This window comes from Protomyctophum bolini, assembly GCF_963924005.1.
Source record: "Protomyctophum bolini genome assembly, chromosome: 2".
Classification (NCBI taxonomy): Eukaryota; Metazoa; Chordata; class Actinopteri; order Myctophiformes; family Myctophidae; genus Protomyctophum; species Protomyctophum bolini.
In genome coordinates this window covers 18,770,347-18,788,584 of record NC_137863.1, presented here as the reverse complement: position 1 = coordinate 18,788,584, position 18,238 = coordinate 18,770,347, and the positions used below count along the sequence as shown (strand labels likewise).

The window sequence follows — 18,238 nt, the reverse complement described above, 5'->3', positions numbered from 1 at the left end:
GTTTTTCACCACCTGTGCGCAACCTAACACAAACACACACGCACATATTAACTGGCCCATATTAACTGCCCCCCCCCCCCATAGGGACCCCCACACGGAGTTGCACCAGTCACTTCACACAGGTGTGATTTGTTTTAGTACTATTTGACCTGACTTCAAAAAAAATTGATTTGCTCTTTATTCATGACATGTAGTTTCTGTATAATAGCTATACATTTAACTCTACATTAGACTTTAACGGACATGCTACCATTTATTGCAGCAGCTAGCTAATAAGTCTGTTACTCATGCATACTAGTAGGAATAGAAATGTTAACCGGTGTTCCCCTTAACCATGGAAGCACAATCAACATGACAATTAGGAGGATAAAGTATGCATAGCTGCACGTTAAATGAGCTGTTAAGACAGTAGATAATACAGTATATTGGGTGCGCACACACTTCTAACCTCTTGTCAACATGCAACGACCAATTGCCTGCTATTGTGGTCAAAGGTACGGTCCGTGCTACCATATGTTTTTGTTGGGAAACTGTGGGGTCTGGACATGGACACAAACAAAGAATGAAGTATCTTGAGGGCTTCTGTGGGGCCAAAAAAACCCCCACAATTTTAATACTAGCAAACCTGACTAAACAGCTACACTAATACCAAAAGTATGTAATATTCAATTACAGGTAAGCAGTGTGTGATGAATGAGGATCAGTGTTAAACCATCTGGGATTAGCAGAGCTTCATAAAGCTGGAGCAGATTTCCTCCCTGTTACTCCGTGTGCGCGTGTTTGTGCGACGTGCATGTGTATGACCGTGTCTTGTGTGTTGTTGAGCAAAGAGGCTGCTCATTCTAGCGGTAGGAAAAATCAGACAGCATTAAAACTTCACCTGAGGCTGACACCAAAACGTTCCTGCTTCTATGGCGCTTCTGTGTCCCCGGCCAAGTGAGCCCCGTTCGGGGTGCCGAGGAATGTGCATTAGCCCCGTCCCGTGTGAGAGTCAAATTCACCTCAGGTGCACCTCTCCCCCGACCCTTCCCCCCGTATCCAACATCCAATCCCACAGATAAGGTGCCGTTTCCCAGCCTCACTGTGGGGCTTGGAATGTGAAAGAGAACCACTGTCCACCGACAATTGGCATATTATCCACATAAAGTGACACATCCTACTGCAATTTGTGCACGCGGATGCGGTCCACTGCAACCAGTGCTAAGGGACGTATCACGACGATTGTGGCCAAAATAATAGCGATTAATGATCGCTATTATAAAAAAATATCCTTAAAGCGCCACTGTTGTTAACCACTTGCACCCAAGCTCACAAAAAGTGGTCCAGTACAGAGCCAACTCCCAGTGTATGACAGACAAGCATTGCAGCACAAAATATATTCATAGGTCTAAAAGTGGTACCGTGTTCCCATGAAGAATTTAGCCCTTTCACAATTTACCAAACAGCTTCTGCAACTAATGCATAACATTTTGCAGCCATCAGCCGTTTGAAACATAAGAAATTATTATTCCAATGTGGGCAACATTGATTAAAAACATACCGTATACTGGTAGTTCAACTATTACAGTTTTTATTATCTATTCTTGGCCTCTGAAAATGTTTGTTTTCCGAGACATGTTCATTGTATTCAAACTAAGAACCTTTGTAAAATCCTTGCTTTCAGTAACCGTTTTAAAATATAACTTAACATACAAGACACAATTCGGGGAGATTATTTAATAATCAACATAATGTCATCAAAAAACATTATCAAGAAGATTATACACATGCATATGACTTTTTGCTTTACATTAAAATCTAGGCCTTGTCCCACCGCTGTGGAGACTGGATTTGGTCCGGCGCTCTTAGGACACTATTGGCTGTGTGGGAGGCCAGCAGTGGATGACGGTCTGTCGCCACACTCTCAACCCCTACAAGTTGGTCTGTTCAGCAGTGAAAGGAACTGGGAGGGATAGCATGTTGCTGCGTGCGCCTTACACCCTCCCAGTTAAAAAGAAGCCGATAGCTATTCCAAGATTCCGAGATTGTCTACACACACTCTCCTGAACAAGCAGTAGGGGTTGGCAGTGACAGGGACTATTATACACATGGGGAAAGAACTTGTCATCGTGAACATGAAAAAGATCATGATAAAGGGGGGGGGGGACTCTAGCCTCGGCACAACATGGCCTTTGTGAAAAGTGTGAAGGGAGATAGAAAGTCTACTTTACAAGTCTGACTTTGTCTTTTAGAACCTTAAACTTAGGATTGCCATTGATCTTTTTGTTGAAAAGTGCCAGCAGGTCCTCCTCTGATTTGAAGTTTCTTTCACCACTGAATGAGTAGTAAGCTGCCAAAACCTGGGAGAGAGGAACACAGAGTGCACAGTGTTTTAGTAAGAGAGTGGCCCAACATCAAAACATGGCTTAATGTACTCCCATCATGTTTACATAACAATGCTTTTATAAATTGAAATCAAATCCAATGCTTGACTGCCAAGCATGCATTATTTCATCCTATAGTCTTTTCAGTGGTTTACAATTACAATTAATGGGTTAATTTGTTTAACAGCATCAGTGCACATTAATCAAGGCAAGGGTAAGCAATGAAATGCACTAAAAGCAAATAAACTAGCGATCAAAACATGACATCATAGAAATTAATAAGAATAAGAATAATCCCATGGGTCTGCAACAGGGGGTCTGGGGTCCCTAGGGGGTTGTCAGAGTTACTATTCTCCCCATCTTTGTGTGATAGGAACGTTTTTGTTCCAACATTTAAAGGACAACTTTGTTTTCTTTTTTCAACCAAGGTTATTAGAGAAAGTAAAAGATGAGTGTTATTTTGGGGTCTTGTCACAGCAGGGTCATGACCATTTGCTATGCACAGAGCTCTTCACAGGAATTAAGACCACTGCGGAAGGTGGTGGTGGTGAAGTGAGCCCACCACAAGGAGCTCTCCCATGTCTCTGCAGGACATTTACCAGAGCAGGCGCTTGTTGAGCAGGGCAACAAGGATTATGAGGGACAAACATCACCCTAGTAACGAACTGTTTGTGATGAAGCCAAATGGGGAAACGCCCGAGATGCCTTAACCCATTTAGACCTGATGCCGATTAAAATAAAGGCTTCTAAATCCAACATTTTCTGAAAAACCTGTTTCCATGTCAGTGGTTCTCAAACTATTTCATGTCATGGACCCCCAGAATTATATGTAATTGGCTCGCCGACCGACATCTGAAAATATGTTGTTCCAGGGACCCCCAGATGCAAATATGAGTTAAAAACATTCGCTCTGAAAGAATATATTTATTCAAAGATTTGAGCCACATTTTCACGATATTTTTTTTTGTTGCAGATTTACAAGCTAGATGTGCACCTTACTTACACAGTTAGATATGAATATTGAATATCACCTGCACACATATGGAACTGCTGCACATTGATGAGCTAATAAGAAAATATTAGTATATGTTTTGTTTTTTTAATTATTAATTTATATTACTTATATTGTCTAGTCTAGTCCCAACATTTCGTTGCTTGTACATGTGTAAGTTACATTGTTGGCTCTTGATCTAATTAGTACGTAGTTCAACCAGAAAGCCTTACCTTCTTCCTGACTTTCTTCACTGAGAGTCCTTCATCAGGTGCTTGCCTCAGGACTGCCTTGATTGTTCCCTTCCAGTTGAATTTGCCTGCATGTCAAGACATAAAACAGAATCAACCGCCAAGATAAAGACCACAAAAGCTGCAGGTCACCTCCTATTGACACCAGGCGAAAGAGACAACACTGCCCCCTTGTGGTTTTATAGTCAAATACCTTAGTTTTTATCCTCTAAACTAGTGGTCCTCTAAGTGGTGTCCAGGGACGCCCAGGGGTTTATTAAGGGGGTTCCAAATGAACCCTTACAGGTCTGTAACTCTTGAATGTACAAAAAGAACCAAATTGACTCAACCAAATTAATTTGGTTCCATTTGTACACTTTGTTATGCAGATCTTTAAAAGGGTTGAGAAGTACTGACCTAAACCCATCCAATGAAAAGGTGGTGTGCATTTCATGAGGACTGTAGTACCTTTAGAGGCTGTTTGTTCCTCTGCTACCTCGGCTTCCTCCTCAGCCCTTTGGTCAACTGGAAGAAACAGGAATGAGGATTTTCAGTCAAAGAAAAACAGGAGTAGAGAATATATGAAACCAGTAAAGATTGAAGAAACAGGCCAGCCATCTGTGAATTGATTTGTTTTTTCTTGCACATACGTACACGGGGCTATGAGTGTGTATGATAATAATAATGACATTATTATTAAGACCCATTTCAGCGCAGGTGGGAGCAATAGGGGTAAGTGACAGTGACTCAGGGACTTGAAGAAGAAGACAAAAGCAAGCACTCGGTTGAGTATTTCCACGTCATAATGTCACGGGTATACGGTTCTGGAAGATACAGTCTATACTATAGAAAAGAATACCAGCACTCACATAGTATCCTGGAAGGATTAAAGCTTTAATCTTTCCAGGATACTACGCGAGTGCTGGTATTCTTTTCTATAGACAGTGACTCAGGGACACCTTGACATAATTACTGGGGCCAGGAATCGAACCTGGGGCATTCTGCTCAACAGGCCCAATAATCATTCAGCTATGGCCGTATTACAAATGAGCAGCATATCCATGGCATACATACATTAAATCTTTACTTTGAACCAGAACCCTTCTGTCACTAAAATTAAGTGGGGTTGATGAAGTGGGATATGTATCTACCGGTATGTTTGAAGTTTAAATTAATAAAATGTTATTCCAATCTAAATGGTAGAGAATGTTAGTAAAACAAACTAGCACATCTGCAGGGGTTGGAGGTTGTAACTGCATTTACCTCTCTCGGTTGTGAGATTGAGATACGGACATAAAACATACCAGGATTGTATCCATAACACCAGAATTGCACATCTACAGTGTGGACGCACAAACCTTGCTCCACCTCCTTCTTGCTTTTCTTCCTCTTCTTTGCAGACGTCTCCTCTTCAGCGGAGTGTCCGTTGAGCTCCTCCTCGTCCTCCTCACAGCTCCTCTTCCTCTTGCTTTTTTTTGCACATGCCTGCTCTCCTTCCTCCATCTCCTCCTCCTCCTCCGCTGTGCCGTTCCCAGCCCTGTTTTTGGTCTTTTTGCCGCCCTTCATCTGACGCGCCTCCTTGCGTTCCCGCTTATTCAGCTTCTTCTTGGCAGCAGCCGGCTCTTCTGCCGTGCCGTTCTGCTGCTGGCTTCCATTGGTCTGGTCCGGGGCTTCAGCAGGTGCCTGCGTCGTTTCACACGGCTTGGGGGCTTCTGGAGCCTGTTGGAATAATAACAATCAAGCTGTTAACAACCCATTTAGGCCTAAGGCCGATTCTAAAAACGCCTCTAAATCCTGACCTAAGTTTTCTGAAAAACTTCAAATATTTATATAGCAGCATCAAAAAAATTACATTTTTGAATACTGTACATACTGTACAGAACCCAAATATGGGTGCCCGGCCTGAGGGGGTAAGATACCAATAGGGGTTCCCGCCCAGAATGGGTTAAGTCCTGAGGCCAATTCTGAATCCTATCAGTATTCCGAAAAACATGAAGCATAAAATAAATATACATTATTATATTTATATTGAACTCATTGCTGGTGAAAGTACTGTAGATGGTAAGCCCCCCTTCCCCACTAACATCTGATGGCCTTAAAGAGACAGACGGGCAGATTGGCTGCTGTGAGTACAAAGTCATTGACGGTCACATTATTATTGTGTGACCAATATTGGTGAAAATAAATAATCTGAATTATTTTGAGACAGAGACTGAATCGATAGACACCGATATGGCATTGTTATGGCCGATTTCGATAGGATACCAATCATATTAAGCATCTCTATGGGTTATGTATAAAAATGATCAAGTAGGGCTGGGCAATTTAACTGAAAATATATCAAAATCTAGAGGCAACAACTGAATTAATCTCATTCATGTAGGTTCACGATTATATTTTTGTAACACTCATTCATTAATCATAATTGATACGAAAGTTTGAAATAATTGTGATTTTGTATAAAGTCATATTGCCCAGATTAAAGTTCACTGACTTGTCAGAGCAGACTGGACGTTCAGTCAAAAATCTATTTTATAACAATAAAATCATTACACCCTTGGCTATTAGACGCAAACACAATATTGACACACTGATAAAGAGATGGGGTAGCAGCTTACATTGCTGATTGCTGCTGAGAAGATATCCCATACTTGGTCGTGTAGTTTTCGATCCAGTATCTTCAGACTGTTCTTCATCCAGTTCTGGAGAAAAGTTGTGTGTGGGAATAATGGGAGTGAAAAACATGTATGATGTCACCAAGACTGTAGCAGTGCTGTCCTGAGTGAGGGGTCTTCAGGCAAAGGAACCCTTAGCTGAGAGAGATGAAGCAGGAACCCCCACTACATAGTGTATACAATTATGTTACAGATTAAGGTTTTTCAAAAATTCAGTGTAGATAGCTTCATAGACTTGTTTGACAGCACTGTCAGCGGTATGTGTATTTTCAAATATTGAACCACGTAAACCGTAAATGCTTAGTAAATGTAGTAGACCTTAGTAAACATTTTACTTACTCTGCTTTTCCCCCCACTTTACACCAAACCTCTTTTCCAAAAGAAATGCCGATCTACAAGCTTTCAACCCCCCCGTGCTGCTATGTTTGGGGTGCTAAAGTTTGGCATAAGTTCTCCTCAGAATATTGATGCTGTAGTTAACACAAAAGATGTGGTAGCCCCAACTCTGAGGTCCCCCTAGGGGTCCCTGTTGAAGACCCCTGCTGCAAACAAATCACAAATGAAAGACTTCCAAGTAAATACGGACCTGAAACTTGAGCTTCTTTCGTGGGACGTTATCATACGAGCCGACCTGGTTGAGGATGTCTTTCAGCTTAGCACTGATTCCCGGTGTGTTCATGGCACTGTGGATCCTCTGTCAAGGAAGAGCCAGTTAATCAGTGCGACGCACATTCCCGACATAGACACAATTATAAGCATCTCTGGACTGTTAATGTTGCCTAATCATTTTAGCTATCAGGTCAAAACATACTTTGGTCGGTTTTAGAACAGTCATTTTCATTGCCATGAACTGCAATCTTTAGCAAATCAGTCAAAACATACTGGTACTTTCCACCACTGTATAAAATGAATTGTTTATACAGAAAAATAACACACATAGTTGTGGTAGGGTAAGGTGATTAATCACAGTGAATCCTCAGTGTTATCCTCTGAGACAAATGTAATCAAATGGGTAGCCCCTCTCGGAACCCTCCGTAAAGCTTTTCTGAAATTCGGACTTTACTTTACGTAGGGTCCCTGTGCATTTCTTCCACGCGCTATGGTAGGCCTATGGTAGGTACCGCCTCCCGCACAGAGAGTGGCTAGCTGAGACAGAGCAGAGAAGAGGCAGGAACGTAGGGACTCGCAGCTAGCCACTCTCGGTGCGGGAGGCGGTACAATGGGAAGTCAATAAGGAAGTCAAGGAAGTGAGGAAGAGAGAAGACAAAACGGTCAAACAAAGAAATATATATAAAAATACTTAACGGCATCTCCTATAGCAGTTTTATGCATCTTTTTAAACATCTCACCACCACCACCAGGCCGCAGCACGGCCTGGACGGAGGGTATGTACATCTGCCTACCTTAGCGCGTGGAAGAAAAGTCTGAATTTCAGAAAAACTTTACGGAGGGTTCCGAGAGGGGCTACCAAATGGGTTGATTTGGTTCCATTTGTACTTGCCGCTCATGTTAGCATGACATTGAGGATTTCAGGGCAGATAAATAATTTTCTCTCACACACACACACACGCGCTTTTCTCTACCTCGATCCATTGCTGCTGCTTCACTTCTCCTTTGTTAGCCTTGGCCGCGTAGCCTTTACCTCCATACTTCTGATCTTCACTGATACATTTGACATGATTCCTGTAGTCATCTCCACTATTTTGTAAGAAACAACAAGGGTTCACTTCAAGAAAATACAAAATAAATAAATAAGCAGATGGAATGCAAGCACAGCAAACATTTCCACGTCAAAAACATGAAAGAATAAATGAATAATAACACAGTGACATCATGTAAAACTTAAAATGTACCAGAAGTCTTTCCCGCAGTCTATGCAGGACAGGACCTGGCAACCCCGACACATGTTCACATGCTTCTCCACCTGGGCTTTCTTCAGGGACTCTCCACACGCGTTGCACGTGAAGAACACCATGTTGGAACTGATTCAACACTATCTAATTATATATATCTATGTATTTACTAGACAATGCTCAAAATAAACTTGGTCTCATAAGACTACAGACATATCCAAACACGACACATCATCAACTTCCTGCCCTGAGAGAGTCCATGTGTTGTTCAAACACAGCCGCCCGCGTTGTTTTAGCCAGTTAGCAGTTGATTTGTGGGATCAAAGCTGCCGAGAAAACAGCAGTTAGTAAATGATTAGTTGTTTTAAAATCCAAACGGTGGTTGTGTTGATAAATGAGTGCCACAGCTCACTCACTGCCTGCATGCGCAACTTTTCAAAACACACGAGACACGGTAGCTGCGTGTTTTCCGTTCCGTGCGGAAACAGCAACACTATAAATGTGAGTTCCGACCACAATGGGTTTCCCCATTAAATGATTAGCCTAAACTGCGATTATTTAAATTGTTTATGGCACTGTTCATTTTTGTATTCATTCGTCCTTTCCATTCTCGTAGTTTTATTCTTACGGCATATTACGGTATGTCATGTCAGTTAAATAATTATGTTACATGTTTTGGTCGCTGCACCAGGAAGTGAGGTCATTATAATTTGTTGATTCGAAAAGCCCAAATAAAAGGTCAGATATCTATCGTTTAAGAGTGTTTTCTGTGCAAATACCTTGTTTGATGTGCATATGTTTTTATCGATCATCGCTGTATATCGTTTTTATTGCGTGACCGTTGGTTTAAAATGTGTAATAGCTCGATGTAAACAGTAAACACCATAGACTGTAATGTAAGATGTAAACATGTCCTGGCTGCTACATTAGTGTAGCTTTTTGCTGCACAGTGCACACATTCTGTCATGGTTGGACTGTCTATCATACATGTATTTTATCGATTTTTATATTTGCATATCTTATGTTCTGATGAATTGAAAAATTGGTGGACCCTGTTGTAAACAAGTGTTTATCAGTTTATCAGTGTGTCGTCCACAGTAACAGTCTTTGTATTGAGTTGTGCTTATGTGAATTTGAAATGTACCCATTCTGCAGACTGTTAATAAATATATCAATCAATCAATCAATGTGAATATCAAAATCCATACTGCCTGGTGTCTTTATTTGCTATTTCTGACATGTGTATGGATTAAAGTTATCAGTCATAGGATTAACGAGTATTAGAGAATGGGTCCGAACTAGCAATAGAATATAAGAATTGATGTATTGATTGAGAAGAATTATGTCCTGATGAGCGCACATGGTTCGCTGTGCTCACCTAAATCGGTGGAGTCTTAATTTTAAATGCTGTTTTGCTTGATTGATTGAATACTTTATTAACAGTTTGCAGTAAAAGCACAGGAAAGTACAGTTCAATACAAGGTCTGAGGATTTAACGTTCCAAAGGTTTGCCCCCTTTACTGAGAAGGCAGACTGTCTGAATGAGTTGTTACACCTGAGAACAATACAGTTACCACTTGCGGAGGCTCGTGTAGTTGCTCTACCAGAGCTCGGAAGTCTGTCTGGTTGACAGTTTGCTGCATGTATCATGTCCTTGTAGTTGCTGGTTGCCTTGTCTGGTGGTGGCTGCAGTAATGTGATGTATCATTTCCTTGTAGTTGCTGGTTGCCTGGTGGTGGCTGCAGTGATGTGATGTGAGCGACCATGGAGGCATTGTCCAGCCACAGCTCCTACCTTCTGCAGCAGCTGCAGGAGCAGAGGATCCAGGGCCTGCTGTGTGACTGCATGCTGGTGGTCAAAGGGGTCTGCTTCAAAGCCCACAAGAACGTCCTGGCTGCTTTCAGCAGCTATTTCAGGTGCGTTAAGGCTCACGTATACTCACGTTTTTAGGTGATAACCTACTCACCGCGGTGGTTAAGAAAACTACAACATGATGTCGTCACTGAGCCGCGGTGATAAGCGACTAACCGGCACTCACCCCAGCACATCTCTCTGTTTTTACTAACCACTGTGCCGGTTAGGTTATCACCTAAGTACTGGAGTATGCGTGCGTGCGTCCGTCGTCGTCGTCGTCGTCCACCCCACACACACACACACACACAATCATGACCAGCCTCCACAGTATGATTTTTAGTAGGCGGCTGCAAATAGGCCAAAAAAGGCAAATAACCGCAAAAAGCAAAGAAATCACATAAATATTTACACAAGCATAATGTAACGCTATCGGTTTTGCTTCGTAGGTCCTTGTTCCAAAACTCTCCCAGTCAGAAGAACGAAGTGTTCAACCTGGTTATTCAGGATGTCGGCGGGATCGGCCAAGTACTGGATTACATGTACACGTCCCACCTGGACGTCAACCAAGACAACGTACAAGCGCTCCTGGACATTGCACAGTGCTTACAGGTCCCCAACATCCAGAACATGTGCAATGCCTTTCTCAAACCCTGTCCGCCGCCGGCGGACACCACGTCTTTCTCCCTGTCGGGTGCCCTGACCTCAGAGCACGAGTGCCTCCTGGACAGCGGTAGTCTTCCTCACGACATGGACCTCCACTGCCCTTCTTCATCCGAAGCCCCGAGGCCGAGCTTCAATGCTGACCTGGACCACGCCAAGAAGCTGTCCGCCTCGGTGGCTCACAGTGGCGCAAACTGTGACATCGTCGACAAGCAGCTCGCCCACAGCTACAAGCTGCGGAACTTCTACAGCAAGCAGTACTTCAAACAGAGCGCGGTGGAGACCAGCAACGCGGCCTCAAACCAAGGCCCGAGTCCTTTGGTCATGGTGGACGAACAACAGTATCAGTCCGTGGTGGGGAGCCAAACACAACACAGCCACCCTACTGCTTGTACAGGAAGCACTGGTCAGCCAAACCCTCCCTACACTTCTACGCCAGTTGAAAAGACCTCCGGCCCCTCGTTACCGCCGCCGGAGGAAAGTTTGACCGCTCCCAACGCCGACCCGGCAGACTCCAGCCTCAATAGGTCCCCCATGCGCCCAAAGAAGACGGTGTATTTGAAAAAGTACAACTACCTACGCTCCCAGAAGACCTTGGAGGAGATGTGTGCCGAGCCAATCATCGAGCCAGTCCTCGCTGGTCCCAAAGAGTGTCCCCAAGTAGGCCTGTCACACTTATTAAATAATCAATTATTTGAGATATTCACAATTGCAACATCAATGTTCATATATTTTCAAACCTTTTCCAAAAATAGCAGAAAATGCAGATCAGCTATTTCCACTATTTATTTTTAAAGTATACAATTAATGCCAGCTATGTTTGATTTACAAGCCTAAAGGGACAAACAGAAATGTACGTTTTTATTCACAAGTTCCGATGCCAAAAACACAATTACCGTAAATCGTTAATCGCAATTATTTGTGTGAAGATGACTAATCGTCAACGTGAAATTTGTAATCGTGACAGCCCTACCCCCGAGAACAAACGTCCCCAGTACAACACGAACTTCCAGAAGCTCCAGCCGACGACTGCTGCCTCTCAGAGAGCAGAGACGAACCTCAAGAAGCTCCCGCCACCGACTGCCTCGCAGAGAGCAGAGACCAGGTTCCTCCCGAAACGGCACCTGATGATACCCAACTACCCAGATATGCAACTATTCCCACCAGCCCCCCACCTGTGGCTCAAGAGGAACAAGCCCCAAAGATGGTGTCCGTGTCTGGCAGTAGCCCACCACTGCAGCAGACACAAGGGCAAAAGCAGTATTGCTGTGAAGTGTGCGGAAAGATCTTCAAACACCCAAGCAACCTAATGCTGCACAAGCGCATGCATACTGGTGAATTTCACTCAACTTTTCATCATCATAAAGCAGTGGTTCTCAACCTTTTCAGGCTGAACTGAACTCATATTTGAACTGGAGACCCCCCCAAAAAAAATAATCATATTTGAACTGGGGAGCCCCAAAAATAATCATATTTGAACTGAGGACCTCCCAAAATAATCATATTTGAACTGGGGACCCCCAAAAAGAATCATATTTGAACTGGAGGTCCCCACCCACAGGTTGAAAACCACTGTTCAAATGTATACATTCAATGCTTTCATATGAATATAATATGTTTGTTTTTTAATAGAGAAAATTCTGCGCTCCTTTTTTGTTAGGTGAGAAGCCGTTTCAGTGTAATGTGTGCGGGAAAAACTTTTCGCAGGTACGGTCTAGTGCTCAATTCAGAAAATGCCCAATTTATGCTTGATGGCACACAGTGTGTTACGCATCCAAAGATTGCAGTACTGCAAGCTCACAGCGTGTTGCCTCACGCTGCATTGTGAGCTTGTAGATCTGCTACTACTCTGATGCACAACACTGGAGAACAACCAAGTATAAATCAGGCGTCAGTAAACAAAAAGACTTCTCATGTGTCATGTGATTATTCTACTGAAGCTGGCGCTGATGAATTTGATGTGGCTCTGTTGTTTCGACAGGCGGGTAATCTACAGACACATTTGCGGCGACACTCTGGAGAGAAACCATACATCTGTGAGCTATGTGGGAAAAGGTAAACTGTTGTGCATTGTAATATAAGTCTTCCGTGTTCTCTAATTTGTTGTTAGCTACTCTACTAAAATGTCTTTGATCTCCAGCTTTGCGGCAGCAGGGGATGTTCAGCGTCACATCGTGGTCCACACCGGACAGAAACCACACCTGTGTGACATATGTGGAAGAGGTAGGTAATAGCTCCAGAGGTAGGTAATTGCTCCTCCTGTGCCACTGGCACAGGAGGGAGCGCAGACCTGTAATAAAGAGTTGTTGACCAGAAATGATTAAGACCTGACCTAAAAATATATATATTAATATGACCTGGAGTGATTGCCTAGCGGTCGTCCTAAGTGTTGCAACTCTCCAAAACTAATAATAATACTTGATCTCAAGACACATGTATCTGAAAAGTATAAGCTCTTGGTTGTTACGGATGGAAAATAAAAAGCATTGAGAAGGAAAAAGGAACACATTTAGTCCTGTGTTTATCCACTCAGAATGCTTGTGATGTGTGTGCTCAGGTTTCAGCAATTTCAGCAATCTGAAGGAGCACAAGAAAACTCACACGGCAGACCAGACGTGCACTTGTGACCAGTGTGGAAAGTCCTTCAACATGGAGAAGAAGTTACTGAAGCACAAGGCTCGTCACACTGGGGAGAAAACACACCGCTGTGATACCTGTGGTAGGGAGGAGAACTGTCCTAACAGTTTTCTGAAAGTCATATGTTGCTGATCAAACCTTTTCATGTCAAGGACAACCCTAGCCTGACACTCAGCCTGAATTTTCAGGGGCTGGAGCCAGGCTAGGACAACCCAGAATGATACGTATTTGGCCGGGGACCCCCATCAACTTATTTTTTTCCAGGGACCCCCTAGAAGCAAAGATTTGAGTTAAAAATGTTCACTTTCAAAATAATATGTATATTCAATTTCAAAGATTGGTCACAAATATTCACAATTTTTCAAAAATAGCAGATCTAAAAGCATGCATGTCTGCTGCCATCTGACCACTGGCAGCCGGTTTGAATCAATGGAACTAACGTAGTATACTTTAGGTTTCTATCTATCGGTGTTGCAAGCTCAAGACAAAATACTTTCATATTTTCATTTTTACATTTTTATTAATGTTATATTAAAAACAAATCTTCGTGTTTTAGATTCACTTGCAATATCCTCACTCACGGCCCACAGGTTGAGAACCAGTGCTTTATAGTATAACACAATTATGGCTAAAATGATAATCTCAGTTATTATATTAAATATTTAGTTTGGGTTTTTTTGATGATGGAAAACCGTTTTATCGTTTGTTACTCAATGTACTCAAACGGTATCACAATGACCTCTGTGTGTTGTCACTGTGTTTAGGGAAGTGCTTCATGGACACGGGGGACCTGCGGCGCCACGTGCGTTCGCACACCGGCGAGAGACCCTACCTCTGCAACGCCTGTGGGAAGAGCTTCACCCGCTGCGCGCTGCTGAGGCGGCACAGCAGCACCAACTGCAGGGGCGCTCCAGAGCCCAGCTCTGAGCAGTCAAGCGGCTCAGACGGGGCAGCCTCTTTCCCCAAGCCTCCCGTCGGCCACGGCAGGCCTCCTGCCGCCTCCGGTGAGCAGTCTTTCCCCGCCGTGTTGCCTCAGAAGCCCCCCTCGTCTCCCCCTTTAGCGCAGCCGAAGCACAAAGACACTCCACCTCCTCCTAGCGCACTCCTCGGCTCGGCGTCTACCTCCAGCTCCCTCCCGGAGCTACGCTCGCTGGTGCCCCAGCATCTTCTGTCCTCCGTCCACCAGGAGAAGTGTCCCAACCCCGGCGCGGCCTCGGAGCCTGGCCTGAAGCCCGCCAAGCCCCACCTAGCTCAGGAGGCGGCGTATGGTCACTACGTGGAGGGCGGGGTGATGGCGGTGGAGATGGCGAGGCCTTACCTCCTTCCGGCGGACAACCACTGCGTGTCCCTCACGGCGACCACCAGTAGGGCCAGTGGTGGCTCCTACAGGGCCGGCGATGGCCAGTTCATCTCCAGTGTGACGCTTTGGGGCCTGGCCATGAAAACTCTGCAGAACGAGAACGACATGGAGCAGTGAGAGGCAACATTATGTTCACATGAGCACAACATCCATGGCCTGATTGTTCAGGCTATACTTGCACTTCTTCCACTAGTATTTCTATAGTACAACCAAGGACAGATTACAGACCGGGCCAGTGCCCAGAGGCCCTAGCCTAGGGCAGCCCTAGGCAGCGAGGCTTACAATAATTTACTAAAAATGTATATTTGGTGTTACATTTGGTGATCAAACTTACAGGTCTGTATACCTCTGGTCTGTGTACGAATAGAACCAAATGGACACTCACGGGTGCAGGTGGTTCCATTTTGTGTACTCTCAGAGTTATGTGGGCCTTGAAATTAAAAGGTTTGAGAACCACTGATCTAGGAATAAATCAAATTTTGTGTTAAAGTTTAGTAAAATAATAATGTAAATAGTACAGTAAGAGTACAAAACATCAACTGAAGAAATCAAAATATGACTGTAAATTAAATATGTGATAAATTACACAGTGAGCTTGTAGATCTCCTATTTTCAGTGAAGACGTTTAACGTAGGGCGGAAACAGAAGAGACACTAGAGCCCCGAGGGACTCTGCTCAACAACGTGTGGAGTTTAAATTAAGTGGTTAACCATTTTTACGTCTGATTTATTACTTTTGTAGTACAATGGTGTCTTGCTGATAATAGCCAATCTACAAGCTCACAGCCGTGTAGATCTGCTTGCGTATCTTGCCTTGAAAGACATGCCGAACAATCTTGTCGAAGGACAACCAATCTAGGAAGGAACCCATCGGCAAAAATATTTGCCTCTGGGGGCACCGCCCAATTCTCCGTGTAGAGACTAGAGACAGGATGTCAGCCCGTTTACTCTCCTTCTGCCCTCCTCTTCCAGTGGTGCTCCTTTGTTTTCATTCCTACTAACAAACTACACGTTGTAATGGGAGTTGCCGACATATTCAGCTGCGGAGCTCTGAATATGTCTTGAGGGGTTAATCAGGAACTAGCAGCTGTTTGCAGTGATCTCAGGTATTTTCAGTTTGTGGACGATGCACTACTCTTTATATAACATGACATGCTGATCTATTTTCAAGTTCCATTTCCAATATTTATGTGTAATATTCAGAAATGCAAAAATAAAATAGAAAATGGCACGTTTTTGTGTTTATTGGCTTTGTAGTGGCTCACTCAGAGTAAATACACGGCCACAACCCTAGCATGTTCTCTTCCGATTATGCTTTGCCATGCAAAACCGAATTCAAATATTGTACCCATTTGTTATTATATATTTACTGTAGGTAGCAATGTGTTTACATAATGCTAAGTTTGTTGTTTACCTGGTTACCATAGTAACTTGGTTTTCTTTGTTTCTTTCTTCTTTATAATTTGCCTGGTTGTTTGTTGACAGTGATGGAAGAAGTACTCACATTTTTACTTGTGTAATGTAATGTTACAAGTAAAAGTCTGGCATTCCAAATTTACTTGAGTAAAGTACAAAAGTATTGGCATCAGAATATACTTATAGTACCAAAAGTAAGTACTCGTGCAATGTCCCATTTCACAAGTTATCAAAAGTGGCTGATGTGGTTAATGTATGTTTTGTTAAGACTAATCTAAATCTACAAAGTAACTATAGCAACTACAGTTTCAAAATAATTGGAGTGGAGTAGGCTAAACAATATCTCTGAGATATATAGTGGAGTGGAAGTAAAAGTGTAACCATATTGAAATACTCAAGTAAAGTAAAAAATATATATATCTAATTGTACAGTAATTCGTTCAAGCTAGCAGTGGCACTTTGTAAGTCACTCTAGAGCCAAATGCCAAAACATTTAACATAACTATAAATTAAAGACATTTGAAATTATTTTTACTTTTCAGGATTGCAATTCAAAAATAGCAAAAGAATATTCAGGATTTCAATTCAAATATAGCAAAAATAGCCGATCTACAAGCTCAAAACGCATCACATTTAGATTGGCTATTTTTGCTACGAGTCGACAGTATATGCAATGTGGCCCTCTGGAGTGAGTGTGGAAATATAGTGGCCCTCTCCATCTTCAAAGTTTCCTACCCCTGCCTCAAGGTATGCACATTGTTCATGAGCATGATTTAGCAGCTGATATGGGGAGTGAGCATTTTGGATTCATTGCTGAATAAAGTCTTCAATCCACACACATACAGGCGGTATAAACATTGCTGCTTCATCAGTGTGTGCCGAGGGTGGGGAAGCATTCATGGCTAGATAAGCAGCTGATAATTGGCCATCATTGTCACAACATATAGGCCTCCTTTACCCTCCTATGCCAACCGGATTAGTTGCCTAGCAACACATGAGGGATCAGTCTGTTGTCATGGCGTTTACTTTCCTCTGTATTGGTGCTCTCTCTCAGAGATGGAAACCTGGGGTGATGGGGGAGCGGACATGACCCTGGGGTGATGGGGGAGTGGACATGACCCTGTGTGTGTCAGCGTTCATTTCATCGACTAAAACTAGGACGAAAAATGTTCGTTGACAAACAATAAATAAAATCTGCTATGCTGACTAAAACTGTGACTAAATTCTGACAATTTTGTCAAATAAAAACTAGACTACATTTTAGGGAGGCACTAGTGGAGAAGAAATCCAGAAGAAAAGACATAGTTACAAAAATGCTTGATTGTGTGCAGGTGTCACTCTCCGAAAATAGCCGATCTACTACAAGCTAATAACGTGTTGCAGCGTGACATTTTTAATTCCTTTTACTTGAGTATTATCTACATTGCAGTATTGATGATACTTTTACTTGAAGTAAAAAGTTTGAGTACTTTTCCACCACTGGTAGGCGCACAGACAGGACCTTTGTCTCTCTGCAGAGAAGTCCACAATCATCTCCTTGGTCTCACGACTCCCACTGAAACAAACTTGTTTCTAGCTCCTATAGCTCAGGTTTTTCATGCACTCACCAACAGAGCAAACTGTGATCATATCACAGGGGGGGGGGGGGATATTTTGTGGTAACGAACTCATAATGTAGTATCATTATGTAGTATTGACTCCATATAGCCTACGGTATATGGAATCAATATCTATACCTATAGATATATCTACAGACCCACCAGTGTTGCTATTTCTTTCAAAATGCTCAGTGACATCTGAGAAATGTCCCATTCTCTCTGCTCCTACACTGTAAAAACGTTGCTGTGTGTGTACACTGTATGTTGCCTCGCTGTCTCTCAGCTCTCTCTCTCTCCCCAGAAGTTAATCCTGATTATATACGCTGTCGAAATGCTGCAGAACGAGACCAGGGCTAATGCCTTTTTACCCAGACACATTTCCAAAAGCTTGCCTCTTTGTTTCTGTATCTATAATCATATTCTATTGCTTTGTGTGTTCACAGGCGTGCCTGCCATGATAGGTTTAATTAACAACTCACTGTGAAAAATATGATTCCACCCTTAATCAGCCAACCAAGACATTTTTGTGCAGAGAATTAGTGGACCGCTGTCTGTCCCGCTGAAGCATAAAGCACACAGCCATGGCGTTTCACATCAGTAAT

The 18,238-nt window shown here is 43.1% G+C and overlaps 2 protein-coding genes across 2 annotated transcripts; one reads left to right on the top strand and one right to left on the bottom strand.

Annotated features, from left to right (window-relative positions):
* Window positions 1-1,709: 1,709 nt before the first annotated feature.
* Window positions 1,710-8,560, bottom strand: lyar (Ly1 antibody reactive homolog (mouse)). Its single transcript, XM_080791568.1, has 8 exons — window positions 8,113-8,560; window positions 7,843-7,957; window positions 6,846-6,953; window positions 6,203-6,286; window positions 4,943-5,303; window positions 4,053-4,109; window positions 3,588-3,673; window positions 1,710-2,339 (listed from the first exon to the last, which is right to left on the bottom strand). The coding sequence occupies exons 1-8, from the start codon at window positions 8,232-8,234 to the stop codon at window positions 2,202-2,204; spliced, it is 1,071 nt and encodes a 356-aa protein (XP_080647694.1). The 5' UTR covers window positions 8,235-8,560; the 3' UTR covers window positions 1,710-2,201.
* A 264-nt stretch (window positions 8,561-8,824) lies between these two features.
* Window positions 8,825-15,819, top strand: zbtb49 (zinc finger and BTB domain containing 49). The gene is made up of 9 exons (XM_080777840.1): window positions 8,825-8,850; window positions 9,831-10,028; window positions 10,413-11,286; window positions 11,594-11,960; window positions 12,287-12,333; window positions 12,608-12,681; window positions 12,767-12,849; window positions 13,184-13,345; window positions 14,028-15,819. The coding sequence occupies exons 2-9, from the start codon at window positions 9,877-9,879 to the stop codon at window positions 14,738-14,740; spliced, it is 2,472 nt and encodes an 823-aa protein (XP_080633966.1). The 5' UTR covers window positions 8,825-8,850; window positions 9,831-9,876; the 3' UTR covers window positions 14,741-15,819.
* The last annotated feature ends 2,419 nt before the right edge of the window (window positions 15,820-18,238 follow it).